This window comes from Mastacembelus armatus, chromosome 21, assembly GCF_900324485.2.
Source record: "Mastacembelus armatus chromosome 21, fMasArm1.2, whole genome shotgun sequence".
Taxonomy (NCBI): domain Eukaryota; kingdom Metazoa; phylum Chordata; class Actinopteri; order Synbranchiformes; family Mastacembelidae; genus Mastacembelus; species Mastacembelus armatus.
The window spans coordinates 7,769,518-7,797,289 of record NC_046653.1 but is presented as its reverse complement, the minus strand read 5'-3'; the positions used below and the strand labels follow the sequence as shown (position 1 = coordinate 7,797,289).

Genomic DNA, 27,772 nt, shown 5'->3' with positions numbered 1-27,772 from the left:
ACTAAACCTAGTTTATCTTGTCAATTGTCTTTGCAAGACTCTCACTTAACACACAAGGCCTAGTTATTGATACTTCTCATACAGTTGAAGTTCCTTTCAGTTAAAAAACATTTTTCTCTTCTATTTGCCGATTGCCAGAAATTTCATTCTTCCAAGCTTCATTTTGGCCCTGTTCATCCTGTCAGTGGTGGTTTAGAGTTGCAGTTAAGACAGCAACGTGTAAGACAGAGACACTGGAACTATTTTATTTTAGAGGAGTGCTGGATTTTGCTGTGAGTTGGGTGGTTGAACACATTGGACAGAGCAACATAGCAGTAATTATTATCGCTTTGATTTCACAAAAAAATGTGTTTATTCTCACCACCAGGTGGAGAAGGACAAGTACTGATCGCAGCTAGCTGCAGCTGCCTCCTCTGGGAGGGTCAGGGGTCAAATGTTCACCTGCTGTTTCTGTTTCTGTGCCTCTCAGGCATTTAACTGGCTCAGGGTCAGAGTGAAAAGTAGTTAAAAATATGTGCTTTTGTGCCATTGCTACTGCTAGCCTAATTTAACCGCACACCCTTTGTTTTGATGATGTTGTTTTTTAATACAACTGCCAAACAATTTATTTATTTCTAATTGGATAAATGCTACTTCAGGAGTAGGGATAATATTGATAAAAATGGCACAACCTCACTTGGACTCACTCTGCATTGGATAAAGTTCAACCATTGAATTATAGGACATCAACATAAGTTTAATGCAAGCTACTTGGACTGTAAGCAGCAATTTTGTATAATATAACATTAGGCCATATTATTTAATTTATAAAGATAGGCCTATAAGAATGTGAAAGTCAGGCAAATATAAGCTATATGTAAAAACTAAGTTTTGTATGGTAAAGGGAATTTGATGGAGGTGGGGCTGCACCCCCTGTGCCACCCTTTATAATGTCTATGGGGTAAGACAATATTTTTTTAAATAATGTATGAAGACTAGTTCAGTTTTGGCTGATGGCACTGAGCTGATGCTTAGGTGAAGTCCTGGCCATCTCACATGCTGTTGCTATGAAACTGTTGAATACTGGCTAGAAGCAGAGGTTTTATTGTCCACATATTTTTACAAACTTGACACATGCTGCTAAACCCATGTCCAGCTCTGCTGTGAAATACATCCAGCGGCAGCATCATTCCTTTTTTTCTTTCCCGTACATCCTTTGTTGATAGGACTGAGAATTCAAGTTTCCCTGAATAATATGGAGTCACCCTGGCCCGGAGGCAGAAAAGCAACCCCAGACCTTCACATTTCCACCACCATGCTTAACTGTTGGGAGGAGGTTCTTTTCCTAGAATTCAGTGTTGACTTTTCTCCAAACATGGCGGCTTTGATTATGACCAAATAAATCTATTTTGGACTCATCTGTCCAAAGAATGGACTTCCAAAAGGCCTCTGGTTTGTCCAAATGCTCTCTGAAACGGGCAGCTTTGTTCTTTTTGAGAGCAGAGGCTTCGTTCTAGCAACCCTCCCATAAATGTCATGCCTGTTCAATTTTCGCCTGATTGTAGACACATGTACATTTACCCCAGATGCTACCAGAGAGGTCTGCAACTCTCTAGAGGTGATGTGTGGGTTGGCCTTTACCTCATTTATTATTTTTCTGGTGCTTCTTGATGATAATTTTGATGGACATCCACTTCTAGGCAGATTTGTGTTCATGTTGAATACCCTCCATTTGTAGATGATTTGTCTTACAGTGGATGGATGGAGTTGGAATCTCTTGGAGATGGTCTTATAGCCTTCCCCAGACTGGTGGGCATTCACCACCTTCTTCCTGATGTCCTCGGATATATCCTTTCCTCTTGACATTGTGTGACTCCTTGGCACCACAGTGGTTTGGTTGGTTTCCACACTCTTTTAATCAGTGTTGCCCAATCACTTTCCTAACGATGTCTAATTTGATTGGTCTGCTTAACTGATTAATTAAGCACCAAAATGTGTTTCACCTGAATCTGTTACTCACTGGACTTTACCAATGCAGCAGGGGGTTCACTTACTTTTGCACATACAATAATTCAATCTTTCATGTAATTTTTTGGCTACTTACAAAATTCCCTCTAAAAAAACATATGCAATTGATCAACATACATCTGACATTTAATTTATAAAAAGCAGGTGATGTAAAAATAAGAAAATTATGGTAAAACAACAGAAAACTCTGAACAGCTCAAAGGGTTCATAAATTTTCAAGTGGCAATGTATGTGTATATTTACAGTAATTTTGTTGAGTAGTCACTAGTGTTAGATGACACTCTATGCACCTGGAACAAAGTTTATAGTGACTTGGCATTCAGGCAACCAAAGAGATGCCCCACCCCAATGTTGGGGCATTAACATTACTTAACATGGATGAATGAATTTTGTAATGTACTTCTGTTTGTTGTTATACCTGGTCTTCGTTCTTCATAGGCTTATTTAGACTATAATTAGTATAATTAGAAACATGACTTATATACCAAGGTAACCTTTTCTCTTCAAGAAGGTTGTTTTTGCTAAAATTTTTGGGAAAGAATGTATTTATCAATTAGTTAGACCTTGTGATGCAGTTGCTTGCAATGCCACACCATGACAGGGTGAGCAGCTGCAGAGACGAGTGAAGATCTTATTTTATTACATGGATAGTGGTAGTGCCTTCTTCTAGTTTTGTGTTATGTGATCAGATAATCAACCAGTATACTGTTCATGGTTCTCCGCAGTTGACACAGTAACTTGCGCATCTCACTGAGCAGACAGACTTCTGTTTTATCTAATGTCCACACTGACTCTGTCAAGTCTAAATGGGACACACACACACACACACACACCCCATTGTTCCTCTGACTGATGCAGTGTGGCAAACTATTTTTTTTAACATTAATATTTTGACAGTAAGATGTTGGAAACAGATCTCTTAAGGTATTCCCATACAGCTGAGGTCTTTGGCATTTTGCTTTCCCTTTAACTAGAAGCGTGATAGTGTGTGTGAGAGGTATATTAGGCACCCATCTGAGAACTGCAATTAAAAATGTGTTGGTGTTTTGCGTTTTGTGAAAGTAGCATACACTTAATACATTTCATCATAGTTTTCATTTTCAAAGTTTTTTTTTTTTTTGATAAGTAGGTTGTGAATATTTACCATAGTTTTTAGCAATTGAAAAATTAAAGTAAAAGTGACTTGTGTAGCCAAATATGGTGACCCATACTCGGAATTCGTGCGCTGGATTTAACCCATCCCAAAGTGCACACACTGTGAACGCACGCCCGGAGCATTTGACCCTCCAGGCACTGCTGCGCCCGGGGAGCCACCTGGGGTTTGGTGCCTTGCTCAAGGGTCTCACCTCCGTCGTAGTATTGAACACTTGGACAGAGCACTGTTCACTCCGCCCCACCGACAATTCCTGCCAGTCCTGAGACTCAAACCTGCAACTTTCGGGTTACAAGTCCGACTCCCTCCTGTATCCATTAGGCCATGACTGCACATTGCACATTGTTCTCTTAAGTCTAGTGTGTTTTCATGTTTGTGCGTATATCTGTGTGTGTATACGCATGTATGTGTATACGGCATGGATGCAGGTTTAGGACTGTCAGGTGACAGTTATTAGCCTAATGCTTAGCTTTTTGATGTGTCAATCCTCACATAAGGACCATCAAGACTTTGTGGGTGTGAACAGATAAGCCAGAACACTGGCCTTTTTGTGCGTGTGTGAGAGAGTGTGTGAGTGCGAGTGTGTGAGAGAGACATATGACAGATAGCAAATCCTGCGTCAAAAGCCACTCAGGCATCCATTGTTGTCAATTAAATGAGATAAGATGTTGAAAGGAAAGAAAGATGATGATAAAGGAAGGAAAGGCTGGATAACTAACTTATTATAGGATGTTAGAGCTGTAGACTAAGCTTTTGTTTATGGTTTCTCAGAATTGCTTTTATATACATGGTGTCTGACCATGTTGAAAATTAAATGTGTTTATAGTCGGTCCGGACCACACTCTTGGAAGATGGGTGAAAAAAGACCTGTGATAGAAAAGGGGAGATGTGATATTGTTTTATACACAGTGATAAGGTCTCTTATTTTCAGACAGTCTCTCCAGGAAGATGTTCATGATGTTTTATTTGGCCATGTAGATAACATAAATAATCGTGTAACACATGGAGAAAAAGAAAAATTTTGTACCTGGCTTTTTTCTCACGTCTGCACAGCTGGCTAGTTGCAGCGTGAAGTGGGTGTGAATCATGCGACCATAGGTTTCTGAAACTTAAAAATAAAACTAAGCCGTCTGTCTCTTAGTAATAGAAAAAGTTAGATGTGAAGTCAAAACAACTTGAAAAGCAAAACATCTTTTTTTTAAAATTATCCTGTTTAGAAAATATGTCTGGTGTAATTAGGTTTTAAGTAATAGATTTAATAACACTTTTATATGTTTAATGTGGTTTTCTTGTCTTTTATTTCTGTAAAGCACTTTGAATTACTCTGTGTATGAATTGTGCTATATAAATAAACTTGCCTTGCCTTTTCTATTTTTGGCCTACCCACAGATTCATGCTACAGTGGGGAGAAAATGTGAACCCTTTGGAAAGACCTGATTTTCTGTAGTAAATGGTCATAAAATGTGTTCTGATCTTCATCTACATCACATGTATAGTCAAACACTTTGTACTTTAACTAACACGCAATCAGGTATAATTTTTCATTTCTTTATGGAACACACAACATTCAAAATGCAGGTGGTGAAAGTAACTGCAGCCATGGATTTAAAAAAAAATAAAGTTGAACAAGGTCTTTCAAGTACTGTGGACCGTCACAACATTCAGGAGCAATGTGGGACCATTCTTTCTTATAGAGATGCTTCAGCTCAGACATAATAGGAGTATGTCTGGTGTGAGCAGCTATCTTGAGACCTGGACCTCATCTCTTTGAGTTGAAGTGTGTGTGAAGTGTAGTGCACTTCAAGACTGTTAAAGTGAAAAGTGACTGACTGGGGGAGGGGGGGTCACGTAGGCGTAACTGGGGTATTGTTCAGGAGGCTGACTGCAGTGGGGAAGAAACTGTTCTTGTGGCATGAGGCCCTGGTCCTGATGGACCACAGTCTCTTGCCAGAGGGCTGGGACTGGAAGAGTTCTTGTCCGGGATGAGAGGGGTCGGCTGCGATCTTTGCTGCGTGCCTCTGGGTCTTGGAGATTTACAGCTCCTTGAGAGATGGGAGACTGCAGCCGATCACCTTCTCGGCAACATGGATAACACGCTGCAGTTTGGCCTTGTCTTTGGCCGTGGCTGCAGCAAACCAGACCGTGATGGAGGATGTCAAGATGTTTTCATTGATGGCAGTGTAGAGGTTCACCAGCATCTTTGAAGGGAGGTGAAACTTCTTCAGCTGCCGCAGGAAGTAGATCCTTTGCTGAGCCTTCTTGGTGAGGGAGCTGATGTTCTGCTCCCATTTGAGCTCCTGGGTGATGGTGCTGTCCAGGAAGCGGAAGGATGACAGAGGTCACCAGAGTATCACAGAGGATGAGGGGGTGGAGTTTTGAGGGAGTTGAGCTCCAGGTTGTGGGTGCTGCACCATGACACCACATGGTCCATCTCCCTCCTGTAGGCTGACTCGTCCCCGTCAGAGATGAGGCGGATGAGGGTGGTGTCGTCTGCAAACTTCAGGAGTTTGACAGACTGGTGAGCAGATGTGCAGCCGTTGGTGTACAGGGAGAATAGCAGTGGAGTGCACAGCCTTGGGGGGATCCAGTGTTGATGGCCCGGGAGTCAGAGACATGCTTTCCCAGCCTCATGAACTGCCAGGAATTGTCAGGAAGTCCGTGATCTAACTGCACATGGAGTCAGGCACATTCAGCTGCGAAAGCTTGTCTCTGAGCAGAGCTGGAACGATCGTGTTGAAGGCAGAGTTGACGTCCACAAACAGTTTCCTGGCATAGGATCCTGGGGAGTACAGATGCTGGAGGATGAAGTGGAGGGCCATATTCACAGCGTCATCCACAGATCTGTTGGCTCTGTAGGCGAACTGTAGGGATTCCAGGAGAGGGTCTGTAATGCCCTTGAGGTAGGACAGGACGAGGCTCTCACAAGACTTCATGACCACGGAAGTCAGGGCGACGGGTCTGTAATCATTAAGTCCTGTGATCCTTTTTTTGGGGACTGGGATGATGGCTGATGTCTTGAAAGCAGGCTGGCACATGGCAGGTCTCCAGTGAGGTGTTAAAAATGTCGGTGAACACTGGGGACAGCTGATTGGCACAGTGCTTCAAAGTGGAAGGAGATATAGAGTCTGGGCCCTGTAGCCTTGCAGGGGTTCAGTCATTTATTCAGAGGTTTAAGGTCCATGGGACTGAAGCCAACCTCTCTGGATGTGGCCGTAAGAGGAAAGTTGATGACAAATTGAAGAGATGGAAAATATGAATGATAACCAAAGACCCTGGAACATCTTCCAGAGAGATTAGAGGTGAACTCCATGGTCAAGGTACATCAGTGTCAGATCTCACCATCCATCGCTGTTTGAGGCAAAGTGGACTTAATGGAAGATGACTGAGGAGGACTCACTATTGAAAGCAAATTATAAAAAAATTAAGACTGGAATTTGCTAAATGCATATTGACAAGCCACAAAGCTTCTGGGAATATGTCCTCTGTCCAAAACTCGAGCTTGTTCTGGGGCTGCTTTGCTGCATCTAGCACAGGGTGTCTTGAATCTGTGCAGGGTACAATGAAATCTCAAGACCATCAAAGGAATTCTGGAGTGAAATGTGTTGCACAGTGTCTGAAAGCTTGGTCTCAGTCGCAGGTCATGGGTCCTCCAACAGGATAATGACTCAAAACACACAGCTACACCACCCAAGAATGGCTAAGAACAAAACACTGGACTGTTCTGAGTGGCCTTCTATGAGCCTTGATCTAAATCCTATTGAACATCTGCGGAAAGAGCTGAAACATGCAGTCTGGAGAAGGCACCTGAGTGAGCCAAAATTCCTGTCAACAGAAGTCTCATTGATATTACAGAAATGGCTTGACTGCAGTGACTCAAAAGGTTGTGCAACAAAATATTAAGGGTACCTTCATTTTTGTCCAGGCCAGTTTCATTAGTTAGTTTTTTTTTTTTTTTTTTTTTAAATGCTTCTGTTGAACTATAATTCAATAGCAATGTCTGATGAGGCTGTGATAGCGTTTAATAGTTTGTGCGATCACCCTGCTGATGGAAGGTTGTGACAGAAGTCATCACTACTGCACTGTTGGATTTTTCCATTTGCCAAATACCTCAGTGTTGTAATGTCTTTCATTTCTGGCGTTAGGGCATTACTACGTTGGGAGAGAGAGAGGGAGATCTAATAAGTTCAACCACAAACATCCCATCGTAATCCAATCTGTAGCGTTTAATTAACTCACGATTGTTCAGTGTTTGGAGAATCTTTCTTCTTTCGGCCATTTTGTCCTATGCTAAAGAAATTCTTAAGCCTCTTAAAAGTACTCCTCTCTACTCTTAACAATTTTTACCTTACGAGCTGTTTTTAGGGATAAGATGTTTTGTGAATTATTTTTATCTTTACTAAGATTTAGTCCTAAATTTAAGGGGGAATTCTAAGAAAATGTCATAATTCTAAGAATTTTCCTCAGGATTTCATCACTAGGAGCAACTTTTAGGCTTAGGATGCTTGGTGAATATGGGCCCAGATGATTCACTTTTTCTTGACATTTCATGTTGGTCTGCAGCTATCGATTATTTTTTCAGAATTCTACTGAATATTACTTGAGTAATGGATGAAATGGACTTTTGCATTTTTAAACAATAATACTAATGTGTAATGGATGATGGAAACGACAGGTTATCTTGAAATGTTGTTACCTTGTGTCGGCTCAGCTGAGTGAGCCGGTCTGGTTCATAACTGGATGCTTTTTGTTCAGATGTTGAAGCATTGACGAAGTGCTGTTGTAGTATGCCACTTTTCTTTACAATACACGCATTGCACCATGTTATCATCTTTTTTAAGTTTGAAATGATCCCAAACTTTGGACATTTTCTGCCTTTTAAAGACTGTTTCGCGCTCTGCCATAGCGCCAACTTTTGATACTGAAATGCCTTGTGCGACAGTGATTATGGTCCGTGTGGAACAATGATCCCTAGGTGGAGCAGGTCTGTTAATGAAAGTGACAGTAATTAAACACATTATTTGTAATTAAATTCCTCGATTTCCTCAAGGATTCGTTGCAGCCCTAATTTCTTGTTCTGATATTGGAGATCCCGAAAGTGATACCCATTACTTCTCTGAATGGTCTGGTCAGAGAGTAGATTGACTTGCAGTCATGCAGATCACAACCAACAGAAAGAAGAACATGTCTGTGTATGTTGCTGGTGCTGCTTAGTGGTGTGGAGTGGTTGATGTCTGATGAAGATCTGTCTTAAATTGAAACGCTGATATAACATTTGCTCAGAGTGGAGCTTTTGTTTGACTTTTGACTCAAGTTTGTAATAAAACATCCTTAATTCTGATGCACTTCTGCACTCAGAGTAATAAACACAAACATTTAACTTCATTTAGCATGAAATGAGTGAATGACTTTTCTGAAGATTTGACATTTCCTACTGTTGTTAGCCATCAATATGTAGATAAACCTTAAGCCTAGATGTTACTGTGACCTGTTTTGTACTTTAAGTAAGACAACTGTGTGAATCTCAAAGTTAGAATGTCAAAGAATTAAAATCTGAGTATTTATGTCATGAAGTTTGTTGGTATCAAGAATTTTATTCTTTCAGACAAAAGATGTGAAGAAAGGAAAAACTGGAGCATTTTAAGAGCTTAGTATAGGATCAGACAGACAAGAAAACATTTCTCAGGAGCTACATTTCAGAACTATGAGAAATTGATCAAAGCCCAGTATTGGTGTTAAACATGCTTTAGTATGTCTAGAAGAGGCAATCTAAACAAAGATAAGATCTTTCGAATATTCCTCTCCTCTGGGAGAGCCTGTGCAGTTTTCTCTCATTAATAGACTCCTCTGGTTTATGAGTGCTGTCGCTTCAACCGCTTCTGGTGGATCATTGAAAATATGGCCTGCACAGAATGTGTCCATCTGTGTCACTGTCTCTCTCCATAATGCTGTTCCATATGGCCAAGTGTGGTCTACATGCAGCCTCAGGGAGACAGTGGTGGATGGTTAATGTACATCCACGCTTGTACTCGTCCCCATGCTCAAGCATAAATCCGCATATCTGTGAATTCAGGGACACAAGCATTCACACACATACATGCAAATATGAATGAAGACAAGTACACACACCATCTGCAGGACTGAGGAAACAGAAGTTGTCATTATATTTTGGCTGTGTGACAGACACCAAGTTCTGTCTGTCTGAAGTTCACAAAGTCACTGAATAGTTGCACTGCTGGTGCTGATGTAGGCTGATTTGCTTTTGACAACCGAAATTGTTTGTGCTTTCTAGAGCTAAATATATAATCTATAATATCTGTTTCTTTGTGCTTTTTTGCTCTCTGCTGTCTTCATGTAACTGTCTGTATTGTATGACTAACACCCCCCGCGTCTGTCTCATTCTTCACAGTATTTCTGTGTCCCGTTCATTTTTTTCTTGTCTGTTCTGTCTGGATTACTCTATTGAGAGGTAAGATGAGTGGAGATCAATAGAGGGTCAGCACACACAAGCACAAACACCCCCACACACACTTGAAACAGCTGAGCAGGGGAATTTCATTCATCCGTATTCTCCATACGGAGACACCACCATCCTGGTTATTGATTAGCACTGCAATGGATCGATTGCTGCAGAGGTCATAGTCAGAAATGTGCGTGTACTTAAATCTTTGTGTCATTGTGCCTTTATGCGATGTTTTTGCGAGTGTATTTATAGCATATGTACATCTCTTTGTGTTTTTTTCTAATCTGTACATAAATTTGCTGTTGCTGACGTTTGACTCTTTCTCACCCTTTCTCTGTATAAGAATTGTATGCATTATAAAAGAATGGAACAAGAGATAATGGGAGTGGCTGGGAGAACAAAACATTGGAATAGAATGGAATGGAACAGAATAGTGAAATTATGTGTATCAAGTCTGACCACGTTTGTATCAGGTTTATGCGTTAATCAATAAGCTCTTTGTTGCTTTGTAGATGTATCCGATAGACAGGGTGCTGGAACATGATGATTTACATCAGCTGATGTGTAAGGAACCTTCACAACTCAGGGGAGAGGAGGCCAGCTAAAGAGAGAAGCTTTGGAGAAAGTTATAGAAGGCAAAACAAAGAACAGGAACAGGAGAGAAAAAGAATCAAAAGGAGGCAGGGAAATGAGATGAAGCAAGATGATGAAGCAAGGAGGCAACCGGAAAAGAGGAAAGGCAAGAGAAGGCAGGGGAAATGAGTGGAAGCAAAAGAGAAGAGGCCAAGTAAAGCCAGAGGGGAAAACAGGGTTTGCAGGAATATTTGCTGATGGAATACGAAAAGGCCAACTTGTACATAGCTTAACACAGAAGAGCTGACCTGCCTCGGGCTTCATTCAAATTCTTTTTGTGATCTGCACAATTATTTTTATAGGCGTCACCCTGAAATGTGCAGTGCTTTTAAAAATTACCTCTCATGCTAGCTTTACAGAGTGCCTGTATGCCTAATCAAATGATGAGTTCTTGCTACATTAGCAAACCTTCACTGAATGAAAGACCTCATAGTACCATATTATCCCAATAGAGCACTTTGCGCTCAGAGTGCAGGTCTACTTGTGGTTCCCAGAGGTGAAGGTGTCCCTGGTCCTGGAGCTGTATATTGCTTATGTGCAGTTACTGGCCCCACCAACCTGCAGTGTCTATTTGTTTATTGTTGCTGTTCTTTTCTCTCTCCTCTATCCACTCAACCCAACCGGTCGAGGCAGTGGCTGCCCAAACTGAGCCTGGTTCTGCTGGAGGTTTTTTCTTCCATTAAAGGGACTTTTTCCTCTCCACTGTCACCAAGTGCTGCTCATCAAGTGATTTGTTGGGTTTTTCTTTTTTGTAAAGTGCCTTGAGATGATTGAATTGTGATTTGGCTCTATACAAATAAACTGAATTGAAACTGAATTGTGGTTTTAAAACAGTCTGGTGACAAAACAAGGCACAGAGCCATTTCCTAATCTTCTGCTGTTCTTTCTTTGAGTTGAGACAGTCAGGCAGGTATAGAGGCAGATAATAACAAAGCATTTGTTGCACTTTGTCTTTTTCTACTAGACAGAAAAAAATTATTTTGTTTACTGTGGATAGGAAACATGAATGACAGTAACAGACAGTAGGGACTGGGGGTGAGTATAGAGGTGTTAGGGTAGCAGCAATTTGAAGATGCACCTAAGATGCAGTTTATATTGTGTAGAGCTAGGTGGTGCTGTCATTCTATCCACTGTAAGTGTGTGTGTGTTTGCATGTGTGTCTGTGTCACTGAGTGATCAAACCTGGTCTTATGAACAACAGTTATGCCAGAGCTTTGTGATTTTAGATCTCAAAGACACTTTTATTATCCTCAATTTATAGTTGTATTTAGATCATTGGGCTTCACTAATAACGCTGTTTTTTTTAATTAAAAGACACCATGAAAAGCTGAAGTCACATATAGTTGGCAGTTATTTAGGGAGGGAGCAAAATTGAAAACTTGTTTTAGTACACTATCATAGCTTTCCAGAGTTTTCGAATGTACTTCATGAAAAACCAGTTGTTACCCTTAGAAAATAATTTGTATAAGACAGCATGTCTTAGGTATACACAGGCCTGCACACACATTTTAGAGATGATGGACAGCAGTCACCATGTGTGACCTTCTTCACTCATTCAGTTTGTTAGGGTTATGATGATGGATTGTCGACTGCTTAGGTGGTAAATACACAGGCACACATTTGAACATCATAGATTTTTTTTTTTTAATGGTAAGTGATCATGAGTGGAAATCAAAGCTCATTGGAGTACTTATAGCTTAAGCATGTTTAAAGATTGTGTGCCGGTCAGACGGTGTGTGTGTGTGTGTGTGTATGTGTGCTGTGAGCTGTGTATATGTTCGTGCATTTGGTTGGTTCTAACATTTTATTGATCCACTCCAACTAATCAGTCAGGCCCTAATCGACCCAATTAAAAGGGGTATGATGTGAAAAGATGATAGTGGTGAATGTGTGTGTGTACTTTTGCCATGTTATGAGCTTAAATCCTCAGTTGCTATTAATCTGCCCAGTTCAATTTCATCTGCTCTTTTAATTTTGCTAAAGGACACAATCCAACTCTGCAGTTTTTCTTTCCTGTATCTAGACTTGTATGTTGCAAGTCTAACATATTGCATGATGCATGCTACATATATGAAATGAGCAAACTATTTGATGAGCAATTTTTCAATTTAGTGGTGTATTTACTAACGTTTGTCATGTAAATGAGCACACCTGCAGCAGTGTTAATTTGAAAAAACTGGTGTTTGTATTGCACACGTGGACTAAATTGAGTGTAGAAGAAAGATGAATAACGTTGGTGTGCTGACAGCAGAACCGCAAGTTTTAAACCTGGTTTCTCCTGGTGTTAAATATCAGTTGCCGTTCCCTCTGCTGCAGTGACGGTAATTCAAATTCTCAGGGTATTTGAATACATTTACATTCTTTCTTTCTATATTTTGTTTCCCTGAATGGGAACGCCTTGAAATACATAATGGTTGCTTTATTTAGGCAGGTGCATTTTCCTGTTTATAGCACTTGTGTGGGTGAGGGGCTGACGAACGCGCCGGCGCATTTTGTGGCATCTTCTCCTGATAACACCGAAACAAACTTAAATTACTCTGTCAGTTTTGGTCGTACAGATAAGAGCAATATATCATTCGAATCTGTAAAGGGTCTAGTTTTATTTGTATACACTCATAATAACAAAACCCTGTGCTTTTGTAAAATAAAGAAAGCAGACAGAGTGCGCCCTCGTCTTCTCTGTCACCTCTCTTCACAGACACAAATAAAACAACCTGAATCTCAGCGAATACTTGCCTCAAAGACATGAGAAATATATGCATAGAAAGCTTTAAATGTCTTCTTTTAAATGAAACAATTCAAGTCAAAAACAAATAATCTCTTTTTATGGAATCCATATGAAAGTAAGGAACCGTACAGTTTCTCCTATCTCACCTCATTATAACTAATATGATCCCGCCTCGCACTGACCGCACTGGAAATAAGCTGAGGTGAGCCAGGTAATTATGTGCACGCCCCTGAGAAATGGCATAAAACGTCAAGCTTCATCATAGCATTTACTTGCTCTTTCTGCGCGTTTGGATGATGGCACACTACGTTGGCGAAGAATAATTTTGGATGGTTTTGGACAGCGACAAAGAGTTTACTTTCATGTCAGAGGAATAACGCGACTCAGATGATGAATGTTTGCATCTGCATTTCATTGCATTGCACTAATTCCCTCTCAGCCACATTCCTGACCGAAAGGCTCATTATGCAGCTCATTATGCGCATCTTTGTCTTCTCAGGTGAATCACATGATTATTCATGATCAGGCACACCTTACATATGCCCTTTCTACAAAAAAATGTGTAGAATATTTAAATCAGTATATTATTTTCTGTGAATGAGTGAACAAGACGATTTTCACATCATTTTGAAGCAAAAACTCTTGGCTACAAGATGCAGTTCTCAGAAGTCTTGTGAACCAATGTTTTGTATGTCTTCTGTATGTATGCCTTATTCAGTGACTTAAATTTTTTTGTTTTTCACTAACCATGCATAAATGCTATTTTCTCAAAAACACAATCATGTATAGCCATGTTTCTGACATATTATTATAGCCCAGTTTGTGCTTATTACAATGTTACCAGACTGTCATGCATTACCAGCATGGCAAAACTTGTCCCTGGCCCCAAAACACATTTAGACCCCAGAGGGTTAAATTAAACTATTGTTTATTTTTCCCCTTTATCACTCTTAGTGAAACAATGAGTAATACGGATGTCAAGTTATTTCCAGTAGAACTCTACCTGACAGTAACCTGAGGTCTGATCAGCTGGAATGATTGAAAAAGAGAAAAAACATCTTCTATATGTGGGGTTTTAACACATCACATCAATATTTTAAGATCATCACCTTAAGATATCAGTCTGTGTTAATAGTCTCGAGATTATCTCTGCAGAAAATGTAGCTCTAGGTAATTGGTTCAGTTTTCTAGCTATGGATGAACTTGACTCTTTGTAATGTTGAGTTTTAAATTAAATATTGATTAAATATTTATCAGTGGTGCTGTTAAGGTTCAGTGGAACAAAGAGGCACACATCCACTGTAGTAGTAACTCTGTGTTTAGTTGTTTTTTTTTCTCCAGTTTTACTTAGACAAGGTAGTAAAAGCTGGGCTGTTAAAGACTGCAAGTCAGTCAGTGTTCCACAGTTGTTCTCCGCCTCTGTGTGTTATCCCTGATCTAAAAAGCTTCTGAGATTCCCTCATGACCTGGGAATACTTATAGTTACTTGTAGAGCTAAGTTGGCTGATATGTCTAATATCAATTCTCATATTTTTTTCACAATATGCCAGTGGAGTATTCCATACACACCACCAGTTACCACCCACTAGCCTAAAGTCAACCTTTTACCGCCCCAAGAGCAGAAGAAAATAAAAAGAAACTCACTAAACTACCATAGCCAAATGACACAACAGATCCACTTTTGTATTTCAGTAGCAATATTTATTTTAGTTACTACCAAATATTTGTTGCAAGAGGCAGGCTTGAGGCCTACTAGTTAAGCCTAGGTTTTTCTGTAACTGAGCAGGTTGTCCAATCCAGCAGCAATTCTTGAGGCACGCTTAAGACCTACTAGGTTAGTTTGTCTGAGCGTGATGGTGGTGTGGGTGCAGGCAAAGACAAGAGTGGTTCTGGGACAGTGGAACACAAAATTGAGCCTTCTCAGTGTTGTGGGCCCATCTCAATGAAAGACCATTATTGAAAGCTTGCCTGCTTGATGATAATGCCAACCTGTCTGTGCTCCCACACCCACGCAGAACCTTCAGAGTGGTTGTGAACTTAGTCCAAAGAGATTGCTGTTTGTATTTCTGCTTAGGATAATGTAGCTCGTAGTATTAAGCCTGATACATACTGTGCAAGAACAGAGACATTTGTTCTTCTCTCGTGGTGGAGAAAACAAGAACAAAGTTGGAATATTTTGGCTTTTAAGGTTAATCAATGTCATCTGTCAACATTTGTTTCAAAATTTTTCCACTAGCGAGGTACAAATGCTTTGAAATCATCTAAAACTTCATAATGTGTTGTTTCCTTCTTTATTTTCATTATTTGTCAATTAATGAAATATTTTAGACATTTCCAGAAAATTTCAATGTTTTACTGTACGACACATTTTGTTTTACCAAATGACATAGTGCAATTGCAATATGCACTACATAAATCTATTCATAACATAAATATACATAAATATATTGATTGAATATAATTCTGTACAACACAAAAGATACAAAAGTGTCAACCTTTCATTCACTATGTAACATTTTCTAACAATTTTATAATGTCCTCCATCATACAAACAAACTAGCATTTTAGATTCAGTTCTTTAGTAAAACAGTCCTCACTTAAAGTTAATGAAGAAAACTGCTGGTAAAATGATAACCTGTGTCCAAATCTGTGACACACGCTACCACACTTGGAAAAGATGAAATTAACTTAAATCGAAGAGAAAATTTTAAACTTTCCTCCAACTCCATTGGTCTTTAGGGGTCTTCTGAGTGATGTCATCACATGTCACTTAACTAAACCCATGAGATTATAGCTCAAAATGACCTCTTATCTTTGTTTTACAAAATGACACTGAAGGAAATAGATCTTTGCGGAACAATGTTCGTTAGATACTAAAAATGTTTTTAAAAGGTCTATCATGCAAAAACTTTTACAGGCTTATCTCAAGACTTTAAAAAATATGCCAAAGAGAAAACTAAATGATTTTTAATAATGTTTTATCATTTTACCAGCAGCTGTCTTCATTAACTTTGAGGACAGTTTTACCAAATGACATTTTACCATTTTAGTCCACAATATTCTGCTGTTTTTCTTCAAAAATAGAACATCAGTTGCTTATGAAAGTAAAAATCTAGGTGTCACGTCACTGACCCAGGCCTTTGGTAGGATAATGAGGAGATGACAGAAAGCAACTTATGACATATACACGCAAGTAGTCAAGGTACCATGACAACCCGTGTGGCTGAACAGTGATAACACTGACAGTCATTGCTACTACGGGGCTTGAGCTGTCCTGTTGACACGTCCTTGAGTAGATGGGTACATGCCCAGCATTTTGCCCATTCTGTACTGAGGCCTATGAAACCATTGCATGCGCATTTTATCATAGGTTATGGTTGGAAAGTGGTTGTCATGAGGCCCTGAAAATTTATGATGGCATGGCCTGATAACCCCTGCTTTTTGGGCTACATGATAGGGTAAGAGTAGCTAGAGAGCTTTCATGGAAATGCTCAGTCATTTCTTGGCACATTCCATTGTGTATATTGATCTGTGCCATTGTTACTCTGTTTAAGACTACTTATTAAGCCCAACTTAGGATGAAATGAAACCTTATTTTTTGCTCAGGTTCATTTTTGAGCTCAAGTATTTAAGCACACTGATGCATAAAGGCATGTCTACATGAGGTTGTCAGCAATGTGATCAAAGTAAAATGTGTGTTTTGACAGTAAGCTGAAAATGGAAAAATAGGGAAAAAAAATAGAGGAAAATAAACAAAAAAAATAGAACTTTACTACCATCTTTATCTTTGAAATTCTCAAGGTTGTTGACAGCATAGCTGACAAGAAGGTTAAATGTTACATGTAATGACATGACGGTAATGCAGAATGGTAGCAGTAGACAAGAAATGGAAGTGTAACAATTATCTTATTACTCAAGCTGAAAAACAAGAGGTTTCTACTGTACCTGGTAACATCTTGTAAGCTCACAATATACAGTGGGTACGGAAAGTATTCAGACCCCTTTAAATTTTTCACTCTTTGTGTCATTGCAGCCATTGGCCAAAATCAAAAAAGTTCATTTTATTTCTCATTAATGTACACTCAGCACCCCATCTTGACAAAAAAAAACAGAAATGTAGAAATTTTTGCAAATTTATTAAAAAAGAAAAACTGAAATATCATATGGTCATAAGTATTCAGACCCTGTGCTCAGTATTGAGTAGAAGCACCCTTTTGAGCTAGTACAGCCATGAGTCTTCTTGGGAATGATGCAACAAGTTTTTCACACCTGGATTTGGGGATCCTCTGCCATTCTTCCTTGCAGATCCTCTCCAGTTCTGTCAGGTTGGATGGTGAACGTTGGTGGACAGCCATTTTCAGGTCTCTCCAGAGATGCTCAATTGTGTATAGGTCAGGGCTCTGGCTGGGCCAGTCAAGAACGGTCACAGAGTTGTTCCGAAGCCACTCCTTTGTTATTTTAGCTGTGTGCTTAGGGTCATTGTCCTGTTGAAAGGTGAACCTTCGGCCCAGTCTGAGGTCCTGAGCACTCTGGAAGAGGTTTTCTTCCAGGATATCTCTGTACTTGGCCGCATTCATCTTTCCTTCAATTGCAACCAGTCGTCCTGTCCCTGCAGCTGAAAAACACCCCCACAACATGATGCTCCCACCACCATGTTTCACTGTAGGGATTGTATTGGGCAGGTGATGAGCAGTGCCTGGTTTTCTCCACACATACCGCTTAGAATTAACGCCAAAAAGTTCAATCTTGGTCTCATCAGACCAGAGAATCTTATTTCTCACAGTCTGGGAGTCCTTCATGTGTTTTTTGGCAAACTCTGTGCGGCCTTTCATGTGTCTTGCACTGAGGAGAGGCTTCCGTCGGGCCACTCTGCCATAAAGCCCCGACTGGTGGAGGGCTGCAGTGATAGTTGACTTTGTGGAACTTTCTCCCATCTCCCTACTGCATCTCTGGAGCTCAGCCACAGTGATCTTTGGGTTCTTCTTTACCTCTCTCATCAAGGCTCTTCTCCCACAATTGCTCAGTTTGGCTGGACGGCCAGGTCTAGGAAGAGTTCTGGTCGTCCCAAACTTTTTCCATTTGAGGATTATGGAAGCCACTGTGCTCTTAGGAACTTTGAGTGCTGCAGAAATACTTTTGTAACCTTAGCCAGATGTGTGCCTTGCCACAATTCTGTCTCTGAGCTCCTTGGGCAGTTCCTTCGACCTCATGATTCTCATTTGCTCTGACATGCACTGTGAGCTGTAAGGTCTTATATAGAGAGGTGTGTGCCTTTCCTAATCAAGTCCAATCAGTTTAATTAAACACAGCTGGACTCCAATGAAGGAGCAGAACCATCTCAAGTAGGATCAGAAGAAATGGACAGCATGTGAGTTAAATATGAGTGTCACTGCAAAGGGTCTGAATACTTATGACCATGTGATATTTCAGTTTTTCTTTTTAAATAAATTTGCAAAATTTTTTCTTTTCTGTTTTTTTCTGTCAAGATGGGGTGCTGAGTGTACATTAATGAGAAATAAAATGAACTTTTTTGATTTTGGTAAATGGCTGCAATGACACAAATAGTGAAAAATTTAAAGGGGTCTGAATACTTTCCGTACCCACTGTACCCTGTCCTAATGCCAGAAAAGGGGTTTTCGTGTAACATAAATAGCAGTAGAGTGGGCAGCCTCTAACTTTTGATTTTCTCGAAAATGGACACGTCAGTGTACTAGCACTTGACATGGTGACACTCTGAGACAATCTTGAGTTTGAGGTTTGCTTTTTGTGCTTACTCTGACATTCCAAAGGTTTTTACACTACAGCACATCTGTCGGTCCTGTTATTATTATCATTATAATTTTCTGTCATCTTCTGTCTCTTACATGCTCCATGACCATTTCTCTCTTTTTTTTTTTTTGGTACTTTCAGTCTCTACAGTCGCACCTTTCTCTCTCTCCCTCTCCTCTCTCTCTCTCTTTTTCCCACATGCTCAGGCTGCAGTGTCATTTTGTTTGGCAGGTCTTTGAGTCCCCCGTCGGAGAGAACAGAGGCAAAGTCCTCCCCTCTGCTATCTTGCTGTCTTCCCTTTCTTTCCACTTCTGCTTTTTAAGTGACTTGGCAAGGCTATGTTGAATTTGTCTGCCCATTTTTCTCCCTGTCATTTTTTTTTCTGTTCTTTTTTAAGTTTGTTTCTATGGTCTTCCTATTGTCTCCTCTGTAGCCAAACTTTTAGTTTTGCTAGTTTAATTGCTATCCCTGCATGTACTGTAGCTGCTGGACAGTAGTTGTCAAAGGCTTGCACTTAGGGTGTACTCACACTAGGCATGGTTCAAATCGCCTAGTGTGAGTAAGCCCTTAATCAACTTGGCAGTAAAGTAACAAATGTGAAGAAATCATCAGATGAAATGTACTGTGGTTACATAGCCAAGGCCAAGGCTTTATTCTCCAACAATGAACATGACAGAGGTGTATATATGGAGTAATAGAGAGTTGGTAAGGGATGAGGAAGAAAAGGAAGAAAAAGGAGTTGTCTTGCTTTTACAGTAGCTGTCAATGTATGTTTTTGACATATGCAGTAAAGTTTTTTAATTTGTAAAATTGGAATCCTGGTGTTTTTCGAGTGGTTTTTATATTCCTAATTTAAAAAAATGAAAAGAACTATGAACTACTTTAGGTGCCTTTAATATAAAATGTTGGTAGTACTTTGCCTTTTAGAATTGCCTTTTCAAAATGTAATTGTTTTTATCTTGATGTGCACACGAGACAGCCAATAAATCAGTGATTTCGAGAGATTTTCATATCTATTGCGGCTGTTTGTAGCATGCACGTGTATTCTGATTTCCATTGTAGCAGGAAGCCTCTGGCATTACTGGCAAAGTCCCCTTTCTTTACTCTTGACCAGTATAGACACATCCCGCACATACATACACACAGGTCTATTCAGGTTGCGCGTGGAGGCCCCTAGAACACCGTGCTGTGTTCTGTGATGGGCTAAATGCAGACTCAATGCAACACTCAATACACATGGATTTTACTGCTGTATATAACAGTTCTAGGAGGGTGTCACACGCATGCAAAGGAGACACCCGAATGGAGTCAGCTGTTAATCACTAGACACACATTGTCAGAGGAATGCTCGGCTCCTTGGACATCCTTTATAGCGTGCTCATTCACAAGGTAACACATGATGTACATGTTAACTAGTTGTTAGTTACATTTTATTTCTTACTTTTTCAAGGCGCAGAGCACTTTATTTTGTTGTTGAAGTTATTTTGTTATGAGAAGATCCTGTGGTGTTTCTAAATTTCATTGAGGAAAAGAAGATTTTTGTTAGTATAACTGTATACAGGAACTCATACCTTTTTCAAGGCACAAAGCACTTTCTTTTGTTGTGAGAAGATCCTGTAATGTTTATTAATTTCTTTTATTATAAAATAAAAAAATTTGAGGAAAATATTTCTGTATATGCTTTCATTACAGTTCTTTAAAAAAAATCGGAATTGGCAGGTCACATTTACTGAAAAATTGGAATCGGCCAAGAAAATTGCAGTCGAATTGCAATCCAAATAAATATAATCTTAAGTTTATTAGACGTGTCTATACATCTCACCTTTTTCTCTCCACCTTACTTTGCCACTGTTGAATCAGTCATCTCATTGGCTATGCACACTGTTAGAAATGGAGTTGCGTTTGTGCTGTTTACACCCACCATACATCAGCATAGACATGTTTTGAAGAATCATAAAGTTGAAAAGATATGTAGGTTTCTGGTTGTGCCACTCGTGGCAGATTGACTGTGGTCATATGATTTCTCCTTGGCATTAAAAGCATTCATACCACGAAAATAATGTGCATATGTCAGTGTTACATTTATATATGCTACAAAAATCTAAATAAATTGCATGTAAGTTTTCTTACATTCAAATTCACTTTACAATAAAAAGTGCCTTAAGCTTCATCTTTATTATTTATGTTCAAGTAGCTACAAGTCTTTTCTTACTGAACTAAAATGTAGAGTTTTGTAAAAACAACACCAAGGCTGTGCTGGACTAAGCAGTCACTGACTCACAACTTACAATTTGGAAAATTCAACAAATCAAACTATAGCAGCTCAGGAGAAAAACAAAATTTCCAACTATGTTGAACACTAAATAACAATAAAGTGTATGTACAGGTTAGGCTTACATTCATATTTACTATAAACAAGAAAAAAGTGCTTTAAGCCTCAGCTCTTGCACAGAAGATTACAGATTTGGTGGTCTGTTTATTATTTCTCAAGATCTGCACCCTTATAGTGTTGTTGAAAACCCAGGCTCTATACCCTCTCCAGGGTGCTCATAGGTTCATGGGAGTTTGCCCAGCCGGTTCACATGTGCTTTGTGGAGTTGGAGAGGGCATTCGACCATGTCCCTCATGACATACTGTGGGAGGTGCCCCAGGAGTATGTGGTCTGGGGCCCTTTGCTAAGTGCTATCCGGTCTCTGTACAACTGGAGCAGGAGCTTGGTTCACATTGCCGGCAGTAAGTCATACCTGTTCCCAGTGCATGTCAGACTCTGGTAGGGCTGCCCTTTGTCCCTGGTTCTGTTCATTATTTTTATGCACAGAATTTCTAGACGCATCCAGGGGCCGGAGGGAGTCCAGTTCAGGGATCACAGTATCTCATCTCTGCTTTTTGCAGATGATGATGTCCTGTTGGCTCTGTCAAGCCAGGAACTTCAGTGTGCAACGGTTTGCAACCGAGTGGGAAGCAGCCGGCATGAGAATCAGCACCTCCCAGTCCGAGGCCATGGTTCTCAACCGGAAAAAGGTGTACCGGTCTGTCGTGGTGAAGAAGGAGTTGAGCCGAAAGGCGAAGCTCTTGATCTACCGGTCAATCTATGTTCCTACTTTCACCTGTGGTGAGCTCTGGGTCATGGCCGAAGATCTCGGATACAAACGACTGAAATGAGCTTCCTTCGCAGGGTTGCCAGGTGCTCCCTTAGAGAATAGGGTGAGGAGCAAGGGGAACCTGGGAGGAGCTCGGTCACCTGGGAGGAGCTCGGAGTAGAGCTGCTGCTCCTCCACAATGAGAAGAGCCAGCTGAGATGTCTCCGGCATCTGTTCCAGATGCCTCCTGGGACCTCCCTGGGGAGGTGTTCGGTACATTTCCCACTGAGAGGAGGCCACAGGGAAGATCCAGGACACGCTAGAGGAACTATGTCTCTCAACTGTCCTAGGAATGCCTTGGTGTCCCCCCCGGAAGAGCTGGAGGAAGTGTCCAGAGAAAAGGACGTCTGGAGATCCGTGCTTGGGGTACTGCTCCTGTGACTTGGCCACGGATAAGCGGAAGAAGGTGGATGGATGGATGAAAACCCAGGCTTGTTATGCCGGGTCCTTCACCACCAAATCTGTAATCTTTCATGCACGAGCTGAGGTAGATGTTAGCTTGTAGATGGCATTTGCCTCAGCTCCACAGATTGCGTGGTGGCTCCTAACTTTTCAAACTTGTCTTTGTAGGTGAACCCGCATGTTGGTTGTGCTACCTGAATGCTGAATAGGAAAATGGCTTGCAAATGACTTTTTTGTCCATGTCATTACTCCCATCTTCAACTTTAAAGCCAAATATAGCCAGAGATCTCTTTTTAAAGCCAAAGATGCTGCTTAAATCTTCAACATTTCACACATTCACTCATTTCGCCTTCTAGTGTGAAAAGACAAAGACATGCGTTGTACAAGGACTTGCCCCATCTACTGCATTGGCATGGGAAACTATAGCAACCCCTTATAGATGGAAGGAGTATCGATATTGGGGGAATATTGATATTGTATCTTTTTAAAAAATATGGATATATATATAATTAGCACTTTTTTCCCAGCCTTAGGAGTGTAAACTTTCTGATCAGATACTGTGGTCATTATGAATGAAATGAATAGAAGAAATTTAAGAATAATCAGCTGCATTGTGGTGTTTATTTTAGCTGATGGCGGTGTATGAGGAGCAGGAAGCCCAGCAGAGGGGTGTGGCTAACACATGTCTTGCCCCGAGTCCCGATCTCTACCAGTCCGAGCTGTCAGCCTTCCAGCCAATCACAGGAGGAGAAATTGAAGTCAATTCATCAGCCCTCAAGTCCAGTGAGTCATTTTTCTTTTTTTCTTTTATTAGAGGTTATTAAAATTCACAGCAGCATATTTAGAAATTTGATGAGTTATGTGTTGACTTGTGGTCACTTTGTTTTTCTTCTGATATTGTTTGCATATACTGTACTTAAAAGATAATTTATTTTTTAAATATTTTAAAAGCGTTATGATGTTATTTCCTAGAATGTTTTTACATATTATCTAAACCTACAGTATATACAAAGTTAATGCAACCACAAGGGGACAGAATCCAGTGTCTTCATGTGCCGGTCCCAAGTCCGGTTAAATGCAGAGGGTTGTGTCAGGAAGGGCATCCGATGTAAAATTTAAGCCAAATCAAACATGCGAATCACAAATATGACTTCCGTACCGGAACGGTCACGGCCTGGTTTAACAACGACCGCCACTGGTGCTGTTGACCTGCAGGGTGCCAGTGGAAATTGGACTGCTGTTGGTTGAAGAAGGAGAGGAGGAAGGCTGATGGGTGATGAGTCTGATGCTGGAAGTTGAAGGTGTGATGTTGAATGTTGTCAGTGGTTATGCCCCACAGGTAGGATGTGAGTTAGAAAAGAAGGAGAATTTCTGGAGGGAGATGGATGAGGTGATTCAGGGTATTCTTAGTGGTGAGAGAGTGGTGATTGGGGCAGACTTCAACGGGACATGTTGGTGAGGGAAACAGAGGTGATGAGGAAGTGATGGGTAAGTTTGGTATGCAGGACAGGTGGTGGTAGAGGAGAAAGGCGAGTTGGTGGTAAAATGAGGAAGTTCAGGAGTGTGTTAAGAGGAAAGGTTAGCTAAGAAGAAGAGCCAGAAGGACACTGAGAGGACAGATGAGAACAGACAGGAGTACAGGGAGATGCAGCATAAAGTGAAGGTAGAGGTGGCAAAGGCCAAACAAAGGGCGTATGAGGATTTGTATGATAGGTTGGACACTAAGGAGGGAGAGGTGGACTTGTACAGGTTGGTGAGGCAGAGAGACAGAGATGGGAAGGATGTGCAGCAGGTTAGGGTGATCAGGGACAGGGATGGAAATGTGTTGACAGGTGCCACAAGTGTGATGGAAAGATGGAAGGAATACTTTGAAGAGTTGATGAATGAGGAAAATGTTAGAGAGCACAGAGTAGAAGAGTTGACTGTTGTGGAACAGGAAGTAGCAAAGATCAGTAAGGATGAAGTGAGGAAGGCGTTGAAGAGGATGAAGAGTGGAAAGGCAGTCGGTCCTAACGACATACCTGTGGATGTATGGAAGTCTTTAGGAGAGGTGGCAGTAGAGTTTTTGACTGGGCTACTTAACAAGATCTTGGAGAGTGAGAGGATGCCTGAGGAATGGAGGAGAGGTGTACTGGTGCCCATCTTTAAGAACAAGGGAGAAGTGCAGAGTTGTGGAAACTACAGAGGAATAAAGCTGATGAGTCACACGATGAAGTTATGGGGAAGAGTAGAGGAGGCTTTGCTGAGGTCAGAAGTGAGCATTTGTGAGCAGCAGTATGGTTTCATGCCAAGAAAGAGAACCACAGATGCAATATTTGCTTTGAGAATAACAGGGAAGGCCAGAAGGAGCTGCATTGTGTCTTTGTAGATTTGGAAAAAGCGTATGACAGGGTGCTGAGAAAGGAGCTGTGGTTTTGTATGAAGAAGTCTGGAGTGTCAGAGAAGTATGTCTGAGTGGTGCAGGACATGTATGAGAGCTGTAAGACAGTGGTGAGGTGTGCTGTAGGGGTGACAGAGGAGTTCAAGGTGGAGGTGGGACTGCACCAAGGATCGGCTTTGAGCCCCTTCTTGTTTGCTGTGGTGATGGACAGGCTGACAGATGAGGTTAGACAGGAATCTCCGTGGACCATGATGTTTGCAGATGACATTGTCATCTGTAGTGAGAGCAGGGAGCAGGTGAAGGAAAATCTAGAGAGGTGGAGGTTTGCTCTGGAAAGGAGAGGAATGAAGGTTAGCCGCAGTAAAACAGAGTACATGTGTGTAAATGAGAGAGACTCAAGTAGAACGGTGAGGTTACAGGGAGTAGAGGTGAAGAAGGTGGAGTATTTTAAGTACCTAGGGTCAACAGTCCAGAGCAACGGAGAGTGTGGAAAATAAGTGAAGAGACGTGTGCAAGCAGGTTGGAACGGGTGGAGGAAAGTGTCAGGTGTGATGTGTGACAAAAGAGTGTCAGCAAGAATGAAAGGGAAGGTGGACAAGACAGTGGTGAGACCAGCAATGTTGTCTGGTTTAGAGACAGTGGCACTGAGAAAAAGACAGGAGGCAGAGCTGGAGGTAGCAGAGCTGAAGATGTTGATGTTCTCTCTGGGAGTGACGAGGATGGATAGGATCAGGAATGAGGACATCAGAGGGACAGCTCATGTTAGATGTTTTGGAGAAAAAGCCAGGGAAGCCAGATTGAGATAGTTTGGACATGTTCAGAGGAGGGACAGTGAATACATTGGTAAAAGGATGCTGAGGTTAGAGCTGCCAGGAAGGAGGCCTAGAGGAAGACCAAAGAGGAGGTTCTTGGATGTAGTGAAGGAGGACATGAGGATAGTTGGTGTGGGTGAGGAGGATACAGAGGATAGGGTTAAATGGAGGTGGATGATTCTCTGTGGTGACCCCTGAAAGGAGCAGCCGAAAGGAAAAGAAGAAGACAGTATATACAAAGTTGCTACATCTTATGTGTAATTCTAGTGTTGTATGGTGTAAAAGCTGTTTCACAAGACTTTCTTATTTAAGAAAAGGAAATATCCTTTGGGAGCCTCTTTAATTTTTAGGTGCAAAATGTAGGTCAGTGCTTACACAATGTCAAGGCAGATTTCTAATGTTTTTTAGATTTTTATGTTTTGTAGTGGGACACTGGTGAAAAGAAGATAAGGACAATGTTGGTAGTACTTTCTTTGAGATGTAGAATGAGATGGGGTTAAAAGAGAATCAAATGAGGGAAAAGAGAAGACAGGAAGTGCATGTGTTCTGTCAGACTGTAGAGTAAAAACTAATGTCTATGTCTGGTTACTGTTACCTGAACCAGACATATCCACATGGCCTTTTTGTCTCTGTATCTCTTTCTTTGTGCCTCTTTTTCTCTCCCTTCCATCACTTCTTTTCTGTCCTATTTCAAGTGCCTGTTCAGTAGAGGTACTGTAAATGTGTGTGTGAGAGGTCTTACAGCTCTCACAGTAACTTGTCTAAATTTAATTTGACTTTAACAAAACAAACCATGTGGATGATGGATTGTGTTTACCTACAGTTAGCTTATGTGTTACTTCAAAATACCTCCTGTCAATTACAGGTTCCACTTCCTTCCATTATGAAATGTTGTCTCTCTGTCTTCTAATACAAGAATTGTAATCTCTAGCTTTATTGCACACGTTGTACTATCCTTGACATTCAAACATAATCTGTCAAGGATGTTTTCTAAATGTCATTAATATGTCATTGACAAATGAAATGTGATAATGCTCAAACATCTATTCTAAGCTAGCTTCTATTAGCAGATTTCATTATTTGGATATCAAGTTCATTGAGCTCAAAGATTCCCACACAGAATTAGAAATCATTATAATTATGTTCAGTGGATTATGTGATTCATATTACACTGAAAACCACATGTGTTGTGTCTAAACTACTAGTTTTAATTCCAGCAGTAATAACAGTATTGACATTTCACCTTGTATGGCCTTCCTAAATTGTGAGAGTGCCTTAGCTGTATGATCCAGACGCTGTTAAGACAGGAAGTTTAGTCTGTTTCAGTATGGTCGCCTGTCAGTAGAGATTAGTGTTAATGTGTGACTGTCATAGGAGATTATAGTTAACAGAGCTCTGGAGACTATCACTGTCAGTGTGAAAAGGTCAGAGTTATGCCTCTATCATTGTCTAATGTTTTGCCTCTCGCTCAGACCAATTGTCTCTTTCTCACTGTCTTTCAAAGTCCTTTGCCATGTCTCTTGCTCATTGTTTTTGCTTCATGTCACCCCTGTTCGGTTTCTTCTTTTGACTTTTATCATTCTTTTATCCACACCACTTTCTTTTGTTACTTGCTTCCATTTTCTTAAGATTTCCTTCTTTTTTATGTATTTTTATTCTTTTTTTAATTCTAGACATGATGTTTTACACTTGAATGTCCATGAAGGACTGAAAAACAGGGGTATTGTAGTGTTGATGAGCAACATGCCTTAAAGTCAAGAATTAAAGAGCTGAAGTGATACACGATCAGTATTATTAGAAGAGATTGGAAGCCTGATTGCATTGGTCTTTAGAGTGCCGCACTTGCCATGAGTCATTTAGCTGCCTTAATTTTTTATCATGGCTACAATCATCTGCGTAATGAAAGGGCTGGATCCCATGTACTTTAGCTGTGTCTTCGGGATGCTGGAATTGTGCCTGCTGGCTCACTGTCACACTGTCATGACTTACTGGGACACTTCAAGTAGAGCAGAGCCATCAGTAATGCTAATTGTACCACCTGTGCCTTTGACTGCAAACATTGCAGAAATACTTATCTAAATACCTACCTAAATACTTATTAGTATTAGAAGTTGTTTTACCTTAAAGTGTTGACAAAATTATTAAGTTGGTTGCAGCAGTTTTTGTTCATTGAATATAAAATACACAGAAAAAGTACTGCTGTCTTTAAACAACAAAAAAACAATTTAAGGTAATATTTAAATAACAAAATTTGAAGACAATACCCAGTCTCATATATTGCTGTCAAT

General features: G+C 40.6%; 1 protein-coding gene across 6 annotated transcripts in view; it reads left to right on the top strand.

The window, feature by feature from the left end:
- LOC113123303 (partitioning defective 3 homolog B-like) overlaps positions 1–27,772 on the top strand; it is a 206,404-nt gene that overhangs the window by 33,987 nt on the left and 144,645 nt on the right. For all 6 annotated transcript variants that reach the window (XM_026295230.1, XM_026295229.1, XM_026295228.1 and 3 more), the window contains exon 4: positions 22,922–23,075. In XM_026295230.1, coding sequence (XP_026151015.1) covers positions 22,922–23,075 — 154 coding nt within the window. The remainder of the gene's footprint in view (positions 1–22,921; positions 23,076–27,772) is intronic.